The sequence below is a fragment of the Hemibagrus wyckioides genome, linkage group LG05 (assembly GCF_019097595.1).
Source record: "Hemibagrus wyckioides isolate EC202008001 linkage group LG05, SWU_Hwy_1.0, whole genome shotgun sequence".
NCBI lineage: Eukaryota > Metazoa > Chordata > Actinopteri > Siluriformes > Bagridae > Hemibagrus > Hemibagrus wyckioides.
In genome coordinates, this window is record NC_080714.1 from 23,850,727 (window position 1) to 23,869,090 (window position 18,364).

General features: G+C 38.8%; 1 protein-coding gene across 2 annotated transcripts; it reads left to right on the forward strand.

Annotated features, from left to right (window-relative positions):
• The first annotated feature begins 5,254 nt into the window (after positions 1–5,254).
• On the forward strand, positions 5,255–16,317 carry plekha2 (pleckstrin homology domain containing A2). 2 transcript variants are annotated; one of them, XM_058390709.1, is made up of 13 exons: positions 5,255–5,464; positions 6,074–6,203; positions 7,984–8,133; positions 8,243–8,299; positions 9,160–9,208; positions 9,282–9,379; positions 12,364–12,498; positions 12,609–12,725; positions 12,841–12,909; positions 13,008–13,078; positions 14,092–14,155; positions 14,618–14,695; positions 15,547–16,317. In XM_058390709.1, exons 3-13 carry the CDS (start codon positions 7,993–7,995, stop codon positions 15,823–15,825), a joined length of 1,158 nt encoding a protein of 385 aa, XP_058246692.1. In that variant the 5' UTR covers positions 5,255–5,464; positions 6,074–6,203; positions 7,984–7,992; the 3' UTR covers positions 15,826–16,317. The 2 variants fall into 2 exon arrangements, with proteins under 2 accessions (XP_058246692.1, XP_058246691.1); XM_058390708.1 differs by lacking the exon at positions 6,074–6,203 and having other exon boundaries at positions 5,257–5,464.
• Positions 16,318–18,364: the final 2,047 nt, after the last annotated feature.

The following is an 18,364-nucleotide window of genomic DNA, read 5'->3' on the forward strand; positions in this document are numbered from 1 at the left end:
CAGCAGCAGTACAATGCATAACATCATGCACAAAATTCATCAGAAATAATACTAGTGGAAAAAACTTATCATGCTATCATCGACAGTGCCCATGATAGCCTCAGATTCCTGTTCTTGGTTGAAACAAGTGGAATTAGATGTGGTCTTCTGCTCTTCTGGCCTGTTCTCTTCAAGGTTTGATGTTTTGGGCATGTTGAGTTGCTTTTCTGCTCTCCACAATTGTAAAGAGTTATTATGTGAGTTACATATAATCAATTGTTTCAACATATGAAACATCCACCACTGGCTCGTGGAATTTAACCTTAGAGGTGTTTAACTTCTGCCATGTATCAGTTTTAGCGATCTTGTGTTTAGTGATCGCTTAATATTAATATAAGTAATTGTCACTCATAAATTGTCATTCAGAATGACATTTCATTCCAGTGCATGCAAGCTACATAGAGGAATGACAACTAAAAATAACTTGACTTGACATACAAGAGAGGGGAAGTAAATCTTCTGACACTGACTGAAATTTAGGTTTTGTTATTTGTTATTTAACACGTTTCATCCCTTAAATGTTTTTTGAATTTGTACAATAAAAGATTCTCTCTGATGGACTCACGATTTCAAGGTTTCTTCCCCTTTATCAAGATTGCTACTTGTATGAAATATACTTTTTCCCAATCAGGTTTATATACACTATATTGCCAAAAGTATTCGCTCACCTGCCTTGACTCGCATATGAACTTAAGTGACATCCCATTCCTAATCCATAGGGTTCAATATGACGTCGGTCCACCCTTTGCAGCTACATTATATTGCCAAAAGTATTCGCTCACCCATCCAAATAATCAGAATCAGGTGTTCCAATCACTTCCATGGCCACATGTGTATAAACCCAATCACCTAGGCATGCAGACTGTTTTTACAAACATTTGTGAAAGAATGGGTCGCTCTCAGGAGCTCAGTGAATTCCAGCGTGGAACTGTGATAGGATGCCACCTGTGCAACAAATCCAGTCGTGAAATTTCCTCGCTCCTAAATATTCCACAGTCAACTGTCAGCTGTATTATAAGAACATGGAAGTGTTTGGGAACGACAGCAACTCAGCCACGAAGTGGTAGGCCACGTAAACTGACGGAGCGGGGTCAGCGGATGCTGAGGCGCATAGTGCGAAGAGGTCGTCAACTTTCTGCAGAGTCAATCGCTACAGACCTCCAAACTTCATGTGGCCTTCAGATTAGCTCAAGAACAGTGCGCAGAGAGCTTCATGGAATGGGTTTCCATGGCCGAGCAGCTGCATCCAAGCCATACATCACCAAGTGCAATGCAAAGCGTCGGATGCAGTGGTGTAAAGCACGCCGCCACTGGACTCTAGAGCAGTGGAGACGCGTTCTCTGGAGTGACGAATCGCGCTTCTCCATCTGGCAATCTGATGGACGAGTCTGGGTTTGGTGGTTGCCAGGAGAACGGTACTTGTCTGACTGCGTTGTGCCAAATGTAAAGTTTGGTGGAGGGGGGATTATGGTGTGGGGTTGTTTTTCAGGAGCTGGGCTTGGCCCCTTAGTTCCAGTGAAAGGAACTCTGAATGCTTCAGTATACCAAGACATTTTGGACAATTCCAAGCTTCTGGAAGAATGGTCAAAAATTCCCATAAACACACTCCTAAACATTGTGGATCCCAGAAGAGTTGAAGCTGTTATAGCTGCAAAGGGTGGACCGACGTCATATTGAACCCTATGGATTAGGAATGGGATGTCACTTAAGTTCATATGCGAGTCAAGGCAGGTGAGCGAATACTTTTGGCAATATAGTGTATAACAGCTTCAAATCTTCTGGGAAGGCTGTCCACAAGGTTTAGGAGTGTGTTTATGGGAATTTTTGACCATTCTTCCAGCAGCGCATTTGTGAGGTCACACACTGATGTTGGACGAGAAGGCCTGGCTCTCAGTCTCCACTCTAATTCATCCCAAAGGTGTTCTATCGGGTTGAGGTCAGGACTCTGTGCAGCCCAGTGAAGTTCATCCACACCAGACTCTGTCATCCATGTCTTTAAGGACCTTGCTTTGTGCACTGGTGCACAGTCATGTTGGAAGAGGAAGGGGCCAGCTCCAAACTGTTCCCACAAAGTTGGGAGCATGGAATTGTCCAAAATGTCTTGGTATGCTGAAGCATTCAGAGTTCCTTTCACTGGAACTAAGGGGCCAAGCCCAGCTCCTGAAAAACAACCCCACACCATAATCCCCCCTCCACCAAACTTTACACTTGGCACAATGCAGTCAGACAAGTACCGTTCTCCTGGCAACCGCCAAACCCAGACTCGTCCATCAGATTGCCAGATGGAGAAGCGCGATTCGTCACTCCAGAGAACGCGTCTCCACTGCTCTAGAGTCCAGTGGCGGCGTGCTTTACACCACTGCATCCGACGCTTTGCATTGCACTTGGTGATGTATGGCTTGGATGCAGCTGCTCGGCCATGGAAACCCATTCCATGAAGCTCTCTGCGCACTGTTCTTGAGCTAATCTGAAGGCCACATGAAGTTTGGAGGTCTGTAGCGATTGACTCTGCAGAAAGTTGGCGACCTCTTCGCACTATGCGCCTCAGCATCCGCTGACCCCGCTCCGTCAGTTTACGTGGCCTACCACTTCGTGGCTGAGTTGCTGTCGTTCCCAAACACTTCCACGTTCTTATAATACAGCTGACAGTTGACTGTGGAATATTTAGGAGCGAGGAAATTTCACGACTGGATTTGTTGCACAGGTGGCATCCTATCACAGTTCCACGCTGGAATTCACTGAGCTCCTGAGAGCGACCCATTCTTTCACAAATGTTTGTAAAAACAGTCTGCATGCCTAGGTGCTTGATTTTATACACCTGCGGCCATGGAAGTGATTGGAACACCTGATTCTGATTATTTGGATGGGTGAGCAAATACTTTTGGCAATATAGTGTATAATTATTTTTTTTTATTATCATTATTATTATTATTATTTTGTTTCATATTTATAGCAGAAAATCAAAAGATTATGTGTGTAAATATAAAGTGGATATATGCACTAGAAGTACACTGATCAGGCATAACATTATGACCGCCTGCCTAATATTGTGTTGGTCCCCCTTTTGCTGCCAAAACAGCCCTGACCCATGCAGGCATGGACTCCACTAGATCTCTGAAGGTGTGCTTGTGGCATCTGCCACCAAGATGTTAGCAGCAGATCCTTTAAGTCCTGTAAGTCTTCCACGGGCCCCACCTCACAACTTACAGGACTTTAAGGATACTTACAGGACTTAAAGGACTTATAGAACTTAAATAACAATTTTGATAGATACTGACCACTGCAGACCGGGAACTCGCCACAAGAGCTGCAGTTTTGGAGATGCTCCGATCCAGTCGTCTACCCATCACAATTTGTCAAACTCACTCAAATCCTTATGCTTGCCTATTTTTACACATCAACTTTGAGGACAAAATGTTCACTTGCTGCCTAATATATCCCACCCACTAACAGGTGCCATGATGAGGAGATAATCAGTGTTATTTACTTCACCTCTCAGTGCTCAGGTTGTGTCTGATCAGTGTATATTAAATAACAAAAATTTACCTTTTAATTTTTTTTTAAGATTTTTTTTGTCTGAATACCTATATATTTTCATACTGTGTGTCCAACAATAGTATGTACTTGAAAGGTTATCAACCTTGGTTTCACCTGAGATGCATTTTATGCATCTGTGCTTCATTAAGAAGATACAGTTTTCCTATCAGCTCACCTAATGCTGTACACCCCGTGCATCTTCAGCAAGCAAAAGATGCAGAATATTCTCTATCATACTCCTCATATACTAACACTGCTATTTTTAACAGCCTACTGTGTGTATGTTTCTGGAGATAAATCATGATATGAATGTAATAAAGAACTCACCGAGATGTAGAAAGGTTTGCACACTTTAGATGGGCTGAAATCAGGAAAAAATGATAACAGGAAATAAACTTAAAGGCGTTACATGACACAAATCCCTTTCCTTGATTATTGTCATGTTTCAGCACGCCAGGTAATGCTTAACTCCTTGTGTATTATAAAAATAAAAACCGCATATTACTGGATTAATGAATTGGACCGTGAGTGTCCAAGTGTCCATTGCTAATGAGTGTTTATAATATTTATTAGCATATCTATATATAATTGCGGGCAGTTAAAACCAAATCCAAAAGTACATCATGCAATTTATTTGCTTAAAAAAATAATTATAGAATAGAAACCGATTCGAGTTCGATTCGACTCTTTTAGTGAGGCATATTATTTGACTCAGTTCTTTTATAAGAGTCGACTCTTCTGGCTCTCACACGTGTCACAACAAGGGTTGCGATTTGGAACTGTGACAGAGCTTAATTATGGCTGAAAGTGTTATGAAAACTTATATAAAGAACAGAACGGCATAACTGGTGCGATTTAAATAATCGTTCAATCGACATGTATGCAACGTCGAGCAAAACACGCACGAATGCTCTGCTGCATGTGTCGTGCGTCATTAGAAAGAGTCATTTCCATTCGGCTCACCCAACACACGTGACTAGTGCAGCGGATCTTCCATGACACACAGCTGAGTCAAACCCACGTCTCACCTTTTACACTAATGCACAGCTCAGATGTTGAAAAGAGACTTTCTTTGAAACATTTCACTTAAATCTACCGTTCAAAACTAACAGCATTGCCTTCATGAAAGAAAGAAAAAAAAGATTCATATACGCGACTTCATCTAAAAGAGCCGACTCAAAGAGCCGACATTCGACACTTCACTACTGAGGAAGTGGCTTCGTAATGGAGAGATTTCGAGTGTTGTTGATGTTTTTGTCTGCGCTCTACTGTGGTATTCCGTTAAGGAAAATGTTTGTGGCTTGTTTGATGCGAGAGGTTGCGCACACAAGTTTGTTTTGGTGCCACAAAACCTGACAAATAAAGGATGTCACCAAAAAGTCTGAGCCACATGTATTGCGCTTCCACGCAGTGTTTGCGCGTTCATGTGCAAATGACAAGACGCATCTTAAGCACCGAAATTGCGTATGAGCAACGTTTCATACAGAAAAGGAGAATATAAAGTTGTCTACACACACTTGAACCCATCATCCTTCAAAGTGACAGAGAAAACCTGCCCATGTACTTTATTGCACAGTGTTTGTTCCATTAAGTTGCAGTGTGTGTGTCCATGTGGAGTTAAGAGTGTGTTTTTAAATATGTGCCACTCTTCGTGTTCCTCTTTCTGTATAGAACGAAGTGCACACAACCGGATGCGCGGTTTTGGTTTTAACTCAACGGCAGTCAACCCGGAAAAAGCCATGTCACTGCTATCATGTGCTAACGCTAACTCTCCGGGTCTTGCTCCAAAACACGTATTTAATCCTCAGTACCATGACATTCAGCGGCGCTCGCGACTGGTAACAGTGTAGCCGGAGGATCCAGGACTAAAACAAACCAGGCACAATCAGTAAGTCAGGCTCTCTCTCTCTGGCTCTCTCTCTCTCACACACACACACACACACTTTCTATGTGTATGTGTGTGTCTAAGCAGCGAGCTCATATTAAGGTGTGGCAGTTTAGTGAACTTGAGGTTCAGGAGGAACGTCAGTCCTGTTCCCAATCCTGACTAGTGACGTCACTTTTCCACCTCCTCTTTGATCTTAGGCACTTGTTTCGCTGCAGACGTTTAAACTTTAAGCTTAAAACGTGGCAAGCTACATCCCAAATGGTGTAATATACTCATCTGGATTCATCACTCCTTAGCATGGTAGTACTCATCTCAGTACTCATTTCATCAGACATGAAACATGCGTGGAATCTGGATAGAGATGAATCCTGAATATTTAGTCTGTAAAATATTAATATTTCTATTCAGCACTTATGTAGAATGCTTCCTTGTATTATGTAAGCGCCACATGTTTGCTGTTTAGTTTGGTATATTAGATGTCACCCCTCACGGACTGTTGGTCTCTTCAGCTGCCGAGCAGCTTCTATAAAGCAGTTTGGGTTTAGATAGTGTCTAAGTACGCACTTAAAATCCTTCATGACTTACTTTTTTTGCATACTGTTTAAGCAGATAAGGATTTCTGGATGCTTCTCGGTTGAAGGAATTCACTGAAGACTGGTCTCTTCAAGCTCATTATCCTTTAGAGTGCATTCTTGGAAAGACAGTACTGAAACTTGCAGCGAGGACCGTACACTCCAGGGTACTTATTTTGTAGATCTGATATGTGTCTTTGTATATATTATATTCTGGTAATAATTTACAGTACATAAATAGACTTAGTAAGAGTAATTAGTTTTCAGAGTAAAGGTTTTTGTTAAACGACATGTACAAGTGGTATACACGCGAGGGTGTGCACTACATTGACAAAGAAAGACACGTGTACTAAAATGTACAGAGTTGAGAGTGTACTATCTGATGGAAATGCTGCAGGCAGTTTTGTCTAGTGGCTACAAGAGGTTCGCAGATCTTCAGCTCAACCAGTTTTGCATAGACTGTAAGCAGATAGGGAAATTTCAGGAAGCTTCCTGGTTGAAGTGCAGAAAATACTTCACCACTCGTTCAAGGGCTGGGTGCCAACCACACACTCCCGGTACTACCTGTGGTATTCTATGGTAACGTGCTATTTTTAACAGCCTTCTGTCAGGAAGTGTAGCACTGGATATAAATTATGATGTAAATGTATTACCTTGTATTGCAGAGACACAACATTGAATGTATCTTGTAGAGGCATCGGGATACTTTGGGGTTGGCACACCACCTCTGTTTCCTCTACCCCGTTGTTGATTGTTTTACTCGAACAGCATGCCCTGTAGTGTTGTGCGCCTTATGTATTATATGAAACATGTAAGCTTGGTGAGTTGAAAGGACATAAATAGTAGTGGCCATTTTAATACATCAATAATAGATTGAAAAACATCTCAGGTGTAATGGCAATGTGTTTTAAAGGTGGGTTGTGTCCTGTCCAGTCAACAACATGAATTATATCAGTGGATCAGAAGATATATCAGATCGAACATGCTACCGATCTAGCACATACGGGCTCTGATATGATTATTCATCAATATATCAGTACATCTATAGTATGTATTACAAAGAATGTGGTGCATGTATAGTGTGCTATTTAAGACAATGACTGTGTGCACAAATCATTATTATGGAATATGTTATAATCGTGTTTCTTCTTTACACACTCCTCACTACTGTTTGGTAGGGTTTGTATGCGTTTCATGACTATACTTTGATCGAAGAGAATATGAAAGAGTTCTGTAAATAAAGGTTATGTGCCCTTTAATGGAAATTTACCTCAAAAGCATGGTTTGCATAAATGCAAATGGTGACTTATAGAGAAAGGAGTAGCTTGAGCAATGGTGCAGGGCAGCGACACTTATTGCAACTTGCACCTTTCTCATTTATCAGATCAAAGCTGAGCAGAGCTACTATTATTTTGGTGATAATTTTAATTTATAACATAGGACATGTTTATTTATAATTTAAGGGAAGGTGTACAGTGCTTTGGAGGGGCGATTCTAGGATCCTCATTTAAGTCCCCAATGAGGGTATAATAGTAACAAATAAAAAAAAATTAAATAAAATAAACGTTTGACTAACAGGGTAGGATGGTAAACTTATTGCAGCATTCCACTGTATTGCATAGCTGTGTATAACATTTGAGTACTTAACAAGCCAAATACGAGTCTTCCTGATCACACACACACACACACGTGGTGTATGTGTGTGATCAGGACAAGGACTATATGTATTCTGGTTTCTCAGTAACATGACAAGTTGCATTTTTTTTTTTTTTTTTGCTTTATGAATGTCTATTTTTAAGCCAGTGTTCTTTCCAGGTTGTAACGCACGGCCTCGAGTGGCAGCTCGGGCTCTGTACATTTGTGTGACGTGCAATTGTTTATGCCCACGTGCGCGCACGCATATACGCGCGCGGAGGCGTTAACAGCTCACTTTGTTGCTTCCGGTAGTTCTGGGACATGCCTTACCTGGACAGACACAATCGCATCTGTGGATTTTTGGACGTTGAGGAAAATGAGAACAGCGGCAAGTTTTACCGGCGTTACTTCATCTTGGACACGCCGCGTAACTCTCTGGTCTGGTACATGGACAATCCACAGGTAGAGACAATCTCTTTATTATTAATAGTGCAGGAAGTTTTTTTTTTTTTTTTGCAGAGGTGTACAATGTATTGCTCCTAAACCATCTTAAATGTCTTCTTGGGAGCAGAATTTGCCAGAGGGAGCAGACTCTGTTGGAAGTGTGAAGCTGAGTTACATTTCAAAGGTTATTATTATTATTATTATTATTATTATTACAGTAGGTGCAATATAAAAAGATTGCATAGCAAGGATCTTGATGTTCTTTGAGACTATACAGTTGTACTAAAAAAAAAAAAAAAAAAGTTATAGCTTAATTTGTATACTTCACTGATGGACTCCAAGTTGAGCCTTGCAAAATTTGCCTAAATGGAAATGAAGGCAACTTGCATTCATGGCATTACACGTGGCCATGGACAGAGTTTAGATACTATAGGATATTTGAAAAGGCTTAACAGTTTTTAAGCTGCTGTAATGTACCAAGACAGAAACTGAGGAACACAGAATCTCTCATGCATTTACACTGTGCTAAGCACTATTCACCACCCAAAGAAAAAAAAAAAACAGTAATCAAAAAGAAGCTTATTAATTCTCACTTTAAGTTTAAGTTTTCAGCTGTATAGAAATAAATCATGGGGAAACAGTTTAACAGCAGTATAGTGTTAAAATGGAGACCAAGAATATTGGTCATATTTCTACCATACTACAGATAATAACTACCACATACTATCAAAAGATAGATATATAGAAATTATGCCTTCACCATTATATATATATATATATATATATATATATATATATATATATATATATATATATATATATACATATATATATATTATAATAAACAGTTTGATGTGGTTTAATGTATTAAAACAGTGACCTAGAAGCAAATAAGAAATACCCTGCACTTACAACACTGTTGATCCAAAGAACATCCCCATAAAATCAGCAGTGTATAGCGGTATATATTCAATATACTCTGTCTAACATGTTTTCTTTTTCTTTTTTTCCTTCCTATCTTTATAACTTCTTAACTGTTTAAAGGTTGGCGAAGTCTCTGTCAAACAGAAACCCAAGACTGAGTTTTGCTTTGGTAAGTGACACTTGTCTGGTCTGTTTCATACGTGAACACATTTAATATAAATAACACATGTTGTTACACACAGTGATAAATGCTCTGTCTCGGCGGTACTTCCTGCAAGCCAACGATGCCATGGACTTAAAGGAGTGGGTGATCGCCTTGAATAAGGCCACTAAAATTACAGTAAGACAAACACACACTCAGTGCATTGTTTTGTTTTGTTTTTTGTGTGTCTCTTGTGCTGTTGTAACACAGTTCTTTCAGTAAAACACAATTAGATTAGGATTTCTTCAGAGTCATAATAATTCAGAATGAGAGTCAGAATGAGAGTTAGAATCAGAGCCAGAATTAGAGCCAGAGTCAGAATCAAAGTTAGAATAAGAGTCAGAGAGAGAATCAAAGTTAGAATCAGAATCAGAGACAGAATAAAGTTAGAATCAGAGTTCGAATAAGAATAAGAGTTAGAATATGAGGCAGAATCAGAGTTAGAATCAAAGTTAGAATCAGAGTTAGAATCAGAATTAGAATGTGAGCCAGAATCAGAGTCAGATTTAGACTTGGAATCAGAATCAGAGTTAGAATGTGATCCAGAATCAGATTTAGAATGTGAACCGGAATCAGAGTTAGAATCAGTTAGAATGTGAGTCAGAATCAGAGTTAGAATCAGTTAGAATGTGAGTTAGAATCAGAGTTAGAATCAGTTAGAATGTGAGTCAGAATCAGAGTTAGAATGTGAGCCAGAATCATAGTTAGAATCAGTTAGAATGTGAGTTAGAATCAGTTAGAATGTGAGTCAGAATCAGAGTTAGAATCAGTTAGAATGTGAGTCAGAATCAGAGTTAGTATCAGTTAGAATGTGAGTTAGAATCAGAGTTAGAATCAGTTAGAATGTGAGTCAGAATCAGAGTTAGAATGTGAGCCAGAATCATAGTTAGAATCAGTTAGAATGTGAGTTAGAATCAGTTAGAATGTGAGTCAGAATCAGAGTTAGAATCAGTTAGAATGTGAGTCAGAATCAGAGTTAGAATGTGAGCCAGAATCATAGTTAGAATCTTAGAATCAGAATCAGAGTTTAAATCAGAATTAGAATGTGAGTTAGAATCTAAGTTAGAATGTGAGCCAGAATCAGAGCTAGAATCAAAGTTAGAATCAGAGTCAGAGTTAGAATGTGAGCCAGAATCAGAGTTAGAATCAAAGTTAGAATCAGAGTCAGAGTTAGAATGTGAGCCAGAATCAGAGTTAGAATGTGAGCCAGAATCAGAGTTAGAATCAGAGTCACAGTTAGAATGTGAGCCAGAATCAGAGTTAGAATGTGAGCCAGAATCAGAGTTAGAATCAAAGTTAGAATCAGAGTCACAGTTAGAATGTGAGCCAGAATCAGAGTTAGAATGTGAGCCAGAATCAGAGTTAGAATCAAAGTTAGAATCAGAGTCACAGTTAGAATGTGAGCCAGAATCAGAGTTAGAATGTGAGCCAGAATCAGAGTTAGAATGTGAGCCAGAATCAGAGTTATAATGTGAGCCAGAATCAGAGTTATAATGTGAGCCAGAATCAGAGTTATAATGTGAGCCAGAATCAGAGTTATAATGTGAGCCAGAATCAGAGTTAGAATGTGAGCCAGAATCAGAGTTAGAATGTGAGCCAGAATCAGAGTTAGAATCAAAGTTAGAATCAGAGTCACAGTTAGAATGTGAGCCAGAATCAGAGTTAGAATGTGAGCCAGAATCAGCGTTAGAATCAAAGTTAGAATCAGAGTCACAGTTAGAATGTGAGCCAGAATCAGAGTTAGAATGTGAGCCAGAATCAGAGTTAGAATGTGAGCCAGAATCAGAGTTAGAATGTGAGCCAGAATCAGAGTTAGAATGTGAGCCAGAATCAGAGTTAGAATGTGAGCCAGAATCAGAGTTAGAATGTGAGCCAGAATCAGAGTTAGAATGTGAGCCAGAATCAGAGTTAGAATCAAAGTTAGAATCAGAGTTAGAATCAAAGTTAGAATCAGAGTCACAGTTAGAATGTGAGCCAGAATCAGAGTTAGAATGTGAGCCAGAATCAGAGTTAGAATCAAAGTTAGAATCAGAGTCACAGTTAGAATGTGAGCCAGAATCAGAGTTAGAATGTGAGCCAGAATCAGAGTTAGAATGTGAGCCAGAATCAGAGTCACAGTTAGAATGTGAGCCAGAATCAGAGTTAGAATGTGAGCCAGAATCAGAGTTAGAATCAAAGTTAGAATCAGAGTTAGAATCAAAGTTAGAATCAGAGTCACAGTTAGAATGTGAGCCAGAATCAGAGTTAGAATGTGAGCCAGAATCAGAGTTAGAATGTGAGCCAGAATCAGAGTTAGAATGTGAGCCAGAATCAGAGTCACAGTTAGAATGTGAGCCAGAATCAGAGTTAGAATGTGAGCCAGAATCAGAGTTAGAATGTGAGCCAGAATCAGAGTTAGAATGTGAGCCAGAATCAGAGTTAGAATGTGAGCCAGAATCAGAGTTAGAATCAAAGTCAGAATCAGAATCTTTATTTGCAGTACAAGATCAGCAACAAACAACACAATTTGCACAATATACAGTATGCAATTTACAACAAAAAGAAATAATATACACAATACACACTGATTTATACATACTGCACAACAACAGAGAATTCGAAATATACAATACACAGTACAGAAAAAACACAAAAAACGTTCATATACACAATAGACAGTCATTTACAATAAATATATATAATTTATCACAAACAGATAGCACTTTAGAGTAGAGTAGACACATTTGAGTGAGAATGGCATGAGTTTTAACACTTAACATGAGCTTCAGTTTTTGCTGGAGGGAACAGTGGCTCAGTGTCTGAGGGCTTCACAGTAGGAAGTAAAGTGCTGATTTGAATTTGGTTCCCTAGCATGGGGGGATGTTTGTGTGTGTGTGTGTGTGTGTGTGTGTGTGTGTGTGTGTGTGTGTACACACGTTCTGTTCCTCTTTTGTCCTCTGACCACACTGCTCCTCTCTTCACCATTTTGTGTTTGGGGAATAGTTTTAAATGTAAATATACTCTTTCTAATTCCTGGTGTACAAAGGCTGTAATTATTTGTATGTGTTTTCTGTTCAGATGCATTTTTGTGATAAAAAAAAAAAAGACATTAAAAATACATCCTTTTTTAATTCCATGTTCAGGTTCCCAAAAACCCAGCACCGGTTACTCAGAGCACGGACACTGTCCCTGTGACGAGCCAGGCTCAGTCAGCAACTCGACAGGCCTACAAAACGGAGATAGTTGGAGGCGTGGTTGTCCACACACCGGTCCAGCAGGTTCTTTATCACTGTGGTGTTTTTATTTTCCACATTTCACAGGATTTATTAGGAGCAGGTGGTAGTGCATGATAAACACAAAACATTAATATTGCTGTATGTATTTCTAGAACGAATCGGATGATGTGTTCACTAATGAAGTTGCTCCACACACGACTCTGAGGAGATGCCAGAGTTTACGGCCAAACATTGTGAGATCAGGCTACTGCGTCAAACAAGGCAACGTGGTAATGCTGCATGTCTTATTTGACTTTTACAGTACTAATGAAACTAGGTAAAATCCCCCTCAAGGCTTTTCTTTTACTGTTTACTTCTACTTTTCGTTTCCATGTGTTGTTTCAGAGAAAAAGCTGGAAAAGAAGATTTTTCATTTTAGATGACCAGACTGTGAGCTACTATAAAAATGAAACGGTGAGACACAGTAAACATGTCCTGGCTTTTAAATGACTAACACAGTTTGGCTCAGGCATGAAATTAATATATTAACCATTGAAACATCTTGCTTGTAGGATAAAGATCCGTTACGCAGTATTCGGCTGAGGGACATACAGAAGGTTCACGAGTGCCTTGTAAAATCAGGGTAAGTAGGCGTCATGGTGCAGTATGTAAGGGGTAAAACACTGTGGGGTGTGTAGTTAAAGGAAAATTAATAAGAAAGGTTAAAGTTACCACCTCCGAGTTTATTTGTTTCCTGTACAACCTTGTGGGTTTTATCTGCTTATACCATCACTTGTTGACAATTACATCAATATCTGCAACTCCTCCAGGTACTCTGGTCTCTTTCCTCAGTTTACTGTAGGCTGATCGGCATCTCTAAATTGAGTAAATGTGCTGCCTTGTTCCCTAGTCCCCTGGGATAGACTCTAGTTTCCCTGTGATCCTGTGTAGGATAAGCGGCACAGAAAATGGATGGATGGAAGTAATCAAATACAACAGAATGTGCTGATACCAAAATAATCAATGGCAGGATGGTGTAATATAACATAACTTGAACACTACGAAGTTTTCCTAAGACAGCACAACCCTGAAGTGCTTTATTTCTCTTATATAACAGCAATTTACCACCAATTACTTTTTTATTCATTAAAGAATGATGTCATACTGCTATATTATTACTTTTAATGTTGTTCCAGGTATCAGCTGAATTATTGCAGCTATAGCAGTCGATCCTTTACCAACCTTGCTTTTCAGTTAAATATAAAAAATACACAGCTTGTCATGTTGCTAACTTCTGCCTTGAAGATTGTTAAAAATTGTAGGTTAGAAATTACTGATGGTTAAAATGCACTGATCGTGAAGGCTCTTTCCATAAATTAAAGCTATTACTAAATGAAAATATATAAACAGCTTCATTAAACCGCATGACATTTTTTAAAAAGAGTTTTTAGAAGTTTTATATTTTTATGGAATTTATAAGCTGTGTATAGGAGTGATATGTAAGGAGTGTTTTGGGGCACCCCTAATTTTATACAAAACTGAATAAAGTTTAATGGTACTCAGTTTTATTTACAAGTTTTATATATAACTGAGTACCATTGAACTTTAAACAGCACTCTTCTTCTATTTATATAATTTTAACTGTTTGATTGTTAGGGATCTGCTGTGCCGTGACAACCTTTTTGAGATCATCACAAATGCAAGAACCTTCTACATTCAGGTTGGTTCCTACTGTTCTTCCTAAAAACAGACTGTATGCATGCTATGCACCTGTGTGCATTTTGAATGTGACTGTTTTTGAATGATGTCTGCCTAAATGGATTGTTGCCCAAGCGTGGAGTAAACACCTGTTTTTAGATCATACAGTAATTCAGTTGAGCTGTGAAGCATTTTGTAAACATAAGCCTAAGTAAAGAGATCCCATATGTCATTGTGCAGATTTATCATTAAAGGAAGTCTTGGGGTTTTGCACGATTAATGATGCAGAAAGCTAAGTATTCTGTAGCAGATTTTATTCACGTTTATTTGAATGCTTCTTTAATGAAAATGCTGAAGGTATAAAAGAATGACTTCATTTATTTTGAGAACAAATCTTTGGCTTGTTTTAAACTGATATGATTGCTGAATGTGGACAGGTAATAATAAAGTGTTTTAGTTAAACTCAGAATTTATTTTAACCTAGACGGACACACCTGAAGAAATGAACGGCTGGATAAAAGACATTGCAGCAAAAATTCAGGACTTTAGAGGACCATCAAAGGTAATGAGTACACATATATGCAGTGCTTTTATTAATAAAAATTGGCTTTATTCTGAATAAAATAAAAGCCAATCACAAGCAGTGGTGTTTCTAGGATCCACAGGTTGTCATCCATCTTAATAATAATCGCTTTATTCATCCCAAAAATGATGCTTATGTTAATTATATATGAAATCTCAGTGTTATTCTACATTATGGTTAAAGTACACATCCTTTTAATGATTAAAAGCAGGTCGGTTTGTGGGGGCACTTCTAGCTCAACCAATGCTCTTTTCCTTTTTAATTTCCTTCAGCATCTGTGACCATGCAGCCTCCTTCAAGCTTTCCTACAATTCATAAAAATACATAAATAAATAACATTCTTTAGCTCATATCAGTGCAAGGATGTGATGGGAAAACTTAAGTACAGGTCACTTCCTACATCTCTTTCTCAGCTACCAGTTTAATGGTATGATCCTGTTTGTGAAACATAAAAAAAAATAATGCATTTTGTTAGGAATACTACAACTTTGTTGGTTGTGTTTGTGTTTTATTTTTAAAATCTTTGCACAAGTGCCATCCTGAATAAATTTGGGTGGAGTTCATTTACCACAACCTGCAACTTGTGGTCAAGGGTGTTAGGGGTGTGTCATATACATGTGTATGAGAAAACGACGGATGGAGTTTTGCTTCATATGATTTCTCAGATATATGTTTTAATTTAGTGCCATCTAAATATTTAATAAAAGGAGAGACAATTCATATGTTGTTATATGAGCTTGTAGTTTATAAGAGCCAGTGACACTTAAAAGGAATAGGCTTTTTCTATTGGAGTATCCAATTTCACCTTCTCCTATTTGTTTCACTGACAGAGTTATCGCTCAGGCTGTCAGGTGAAACCACCCCTGATAAAATCCTGCTCCACAGCACAGTCCTGGCAGCCATGGACCCCAGTCCCTAAGAAAACCACTCGTTCAGTTGATGAAGAGTTAAAAGAAAGCACATTTTGCTCGCTGCCCTCTCTCCCGGATGCACAGGAGAGCTCTGAGTCCAGAATACGCCAGAGACACCACTCTCAGCCTCAACAATCTGCCACAGACCCACACTTTGCCATGGATATGGACACTCACATACGCACCTCTGATGTCTAAGTCTGTTTCCTGCTATCCACACTTTGTTTTATTACATTATCTTTCATCTTTTATTTGTGCTTTTTTTTTTCTTTCTCAAATGAAGGCCTTCAGATTTCACACAACATGCAAATGCTTTTAGACATAATAAGTGCGACGGAAAGCATGGAACAAGCCCAAGTGGCTTTTGAGATCCTCGTCCGTGAGACTGTACAAGTGAATTTATTTTATGAAAGGTGCTGAAAGAAGGAGCTATCTTTTTTTTTTTGGTGAAGAAATAATATGTTGAAGCCAGGCTGTATAATGTTTTGTGAATATATAGAGAGTTTTCCATTTATAAGTGACAATATATTTGTCTTTGCTCCACAGTGTATCATGTATGGCAGACACTTGAAAGTATTATGGATCGTAAAAATGTAGACAGGTTGTTTTTGATTGTATTGTACTTTTAAAGTGTGCATAAAATGCTGCTGCGCTAAAAAAAAATTCAAAATAAAATAAATGGGAGAACTGCTCACTTGCATTTCAGGTTCACATATGCTGCAGATTTATGTAAAAAAAAAAATAATAATAATAATAAACTACTCTGATTACATTGAAAATCTTGCCCAACAGACATGTTTTGAGTATAGTGATCTAATTTCTTGTTTTTTGTCTTTTTTTCTGCTATATGTTAAATCCCTATGAAGCGAGTTTGTGTGTTGAAGTTGAGTGAAGCGAACAGTAAACGCAGCAAAAGTAAGCTTCTTCACTTCACTGTAGCAGCAGGAACAGAAATAGGCAGAAGGCTTGGCTTTTCAGTCTAAAAAAAGGAGTTGGAACGTTTGAACGAAGGGAAGTTGTTAGCAGGCGTGAGATAAATGCATGAGCTGTTAGTGACAAAGCAACACTGCAGCAGAATGCAGAGCAGAGTAGTACAGCTTCCTTGTATACAGAAACCGTTGTGTACTTTCGTTTGCTGAGGATCTATGTAAATGGGCAAATTCCTTTAGATTTCTTTCAGGATGGGATTTTCCCCTTAAATAGGGAAATTATATCAGCACTTTGAGCGATTCTCATCCTCAGTAAAGTACAATCATGCTAGCTGGGAAACTAGCAAATGAAAAATATTCATTAGATCCACAGAAAACTGCCCTGGCACGCCTCCATGCAGTGAGAAATAAAACACAACAGATCATGATAGGAGAATGAAGGGGTGTTGCCTGACACAGTCGAAAATCTTATTATTATTCTATAACAATATGTTGTTTTTTTGTTATTCTTGTATCACTGTAGTTTGCCAACAATTACAAATTATAACTTAGTAATAAGGCAAGACTGGTAGCATTGCTGCCTCACAGCACCAGGTTCCAAGGTTCAGCCCTGAGCTTCCATGTTCTCTCTGTGCCTGCATGAGTTTACTCTAGGTTCTCTGGTTTCCTCTCACCTCCCAAAAACATGCTAGGTGGATTGGCTAAAATAAATCCTAGATATGAACAATTCTGTAAACGAGTGTGTGCATGATATTTTGTGATAGGCTGGCATTCCAACCAGTCTGTATTCCCACACCACACCCAAGATTCCTGGGATAGGCTCAGGATTTATGATGACCTTGATCAGGATAAAGCAGTTACCGAAAATTTTTACCAAGTGCAACTTGTCATGTTACTGATTAACTTGTAAGCTCAAAGTCCTCTGTCTTGACGTCTCTGCCATGGTGGCAGTTACAAATCTCTGTCACCTGAGACTCCTTCTACAGCATATCAATGATTATATGTTTTTCTTTGTCATTTAATATTAGCATTAGATTATGTATTCACAATACAAATCTCTGTAAACGTTTTTATTCAAATGATGATTTATATGTAGAAGTGCCTTGCAACAAACCTGAGATATAGCCATTAATACACCGACCAGGTATAACATTATGACCACCTGCCTTATATTGTGTTGGTCCCCCTTTTGCTGCCAAAACAGCCCTGACCTGTCAAGGCATGGACTATGCTGTGGTATCTGGCAACAAGATGTTAGCAGCACAAGATGCCTTTTCTCTGTCACTGAATCCAGTGCAGGATACCAGAAGGAGAATTTGTTCATTTGCTAACAGTGGTATGACAATGTAAACAAGAGGACTTATGCTAGCTGATAACTGATATGCTTAAAACAGAGGTGACCAATCTTATCCGTAAAGGGGCGGTGTGGGTGTAGGTTTTCATACCAGTCAAGCAGAAGCCACAGTGACAGATAAACATTGTGGTTATATGACTGTGAGATTAATAAGTTCAGCTGATGCTGGCAAACACCTCAGTGTCACAATGATGAGATAAGAAACAGCCCACTATATAAGGAATAAAAGGCCATGATGTTATAGGAAAGTCTTCAATTTACGAAGTCTCTGTTATCACTTACATTGTAGCAGATGCAAACAGTTCATCCATTTCCAGCCTCTCATTTTTTCCTCTCTTGTATAGTTAACAATAAAAAATGCATAGTGTTACCTACAGCGCAAAGTCTGGCAGAAAATGTAATGTTACAGAAACCAATCCTCTGGGAATATTCCTGTTCACCCATTAATCCATAT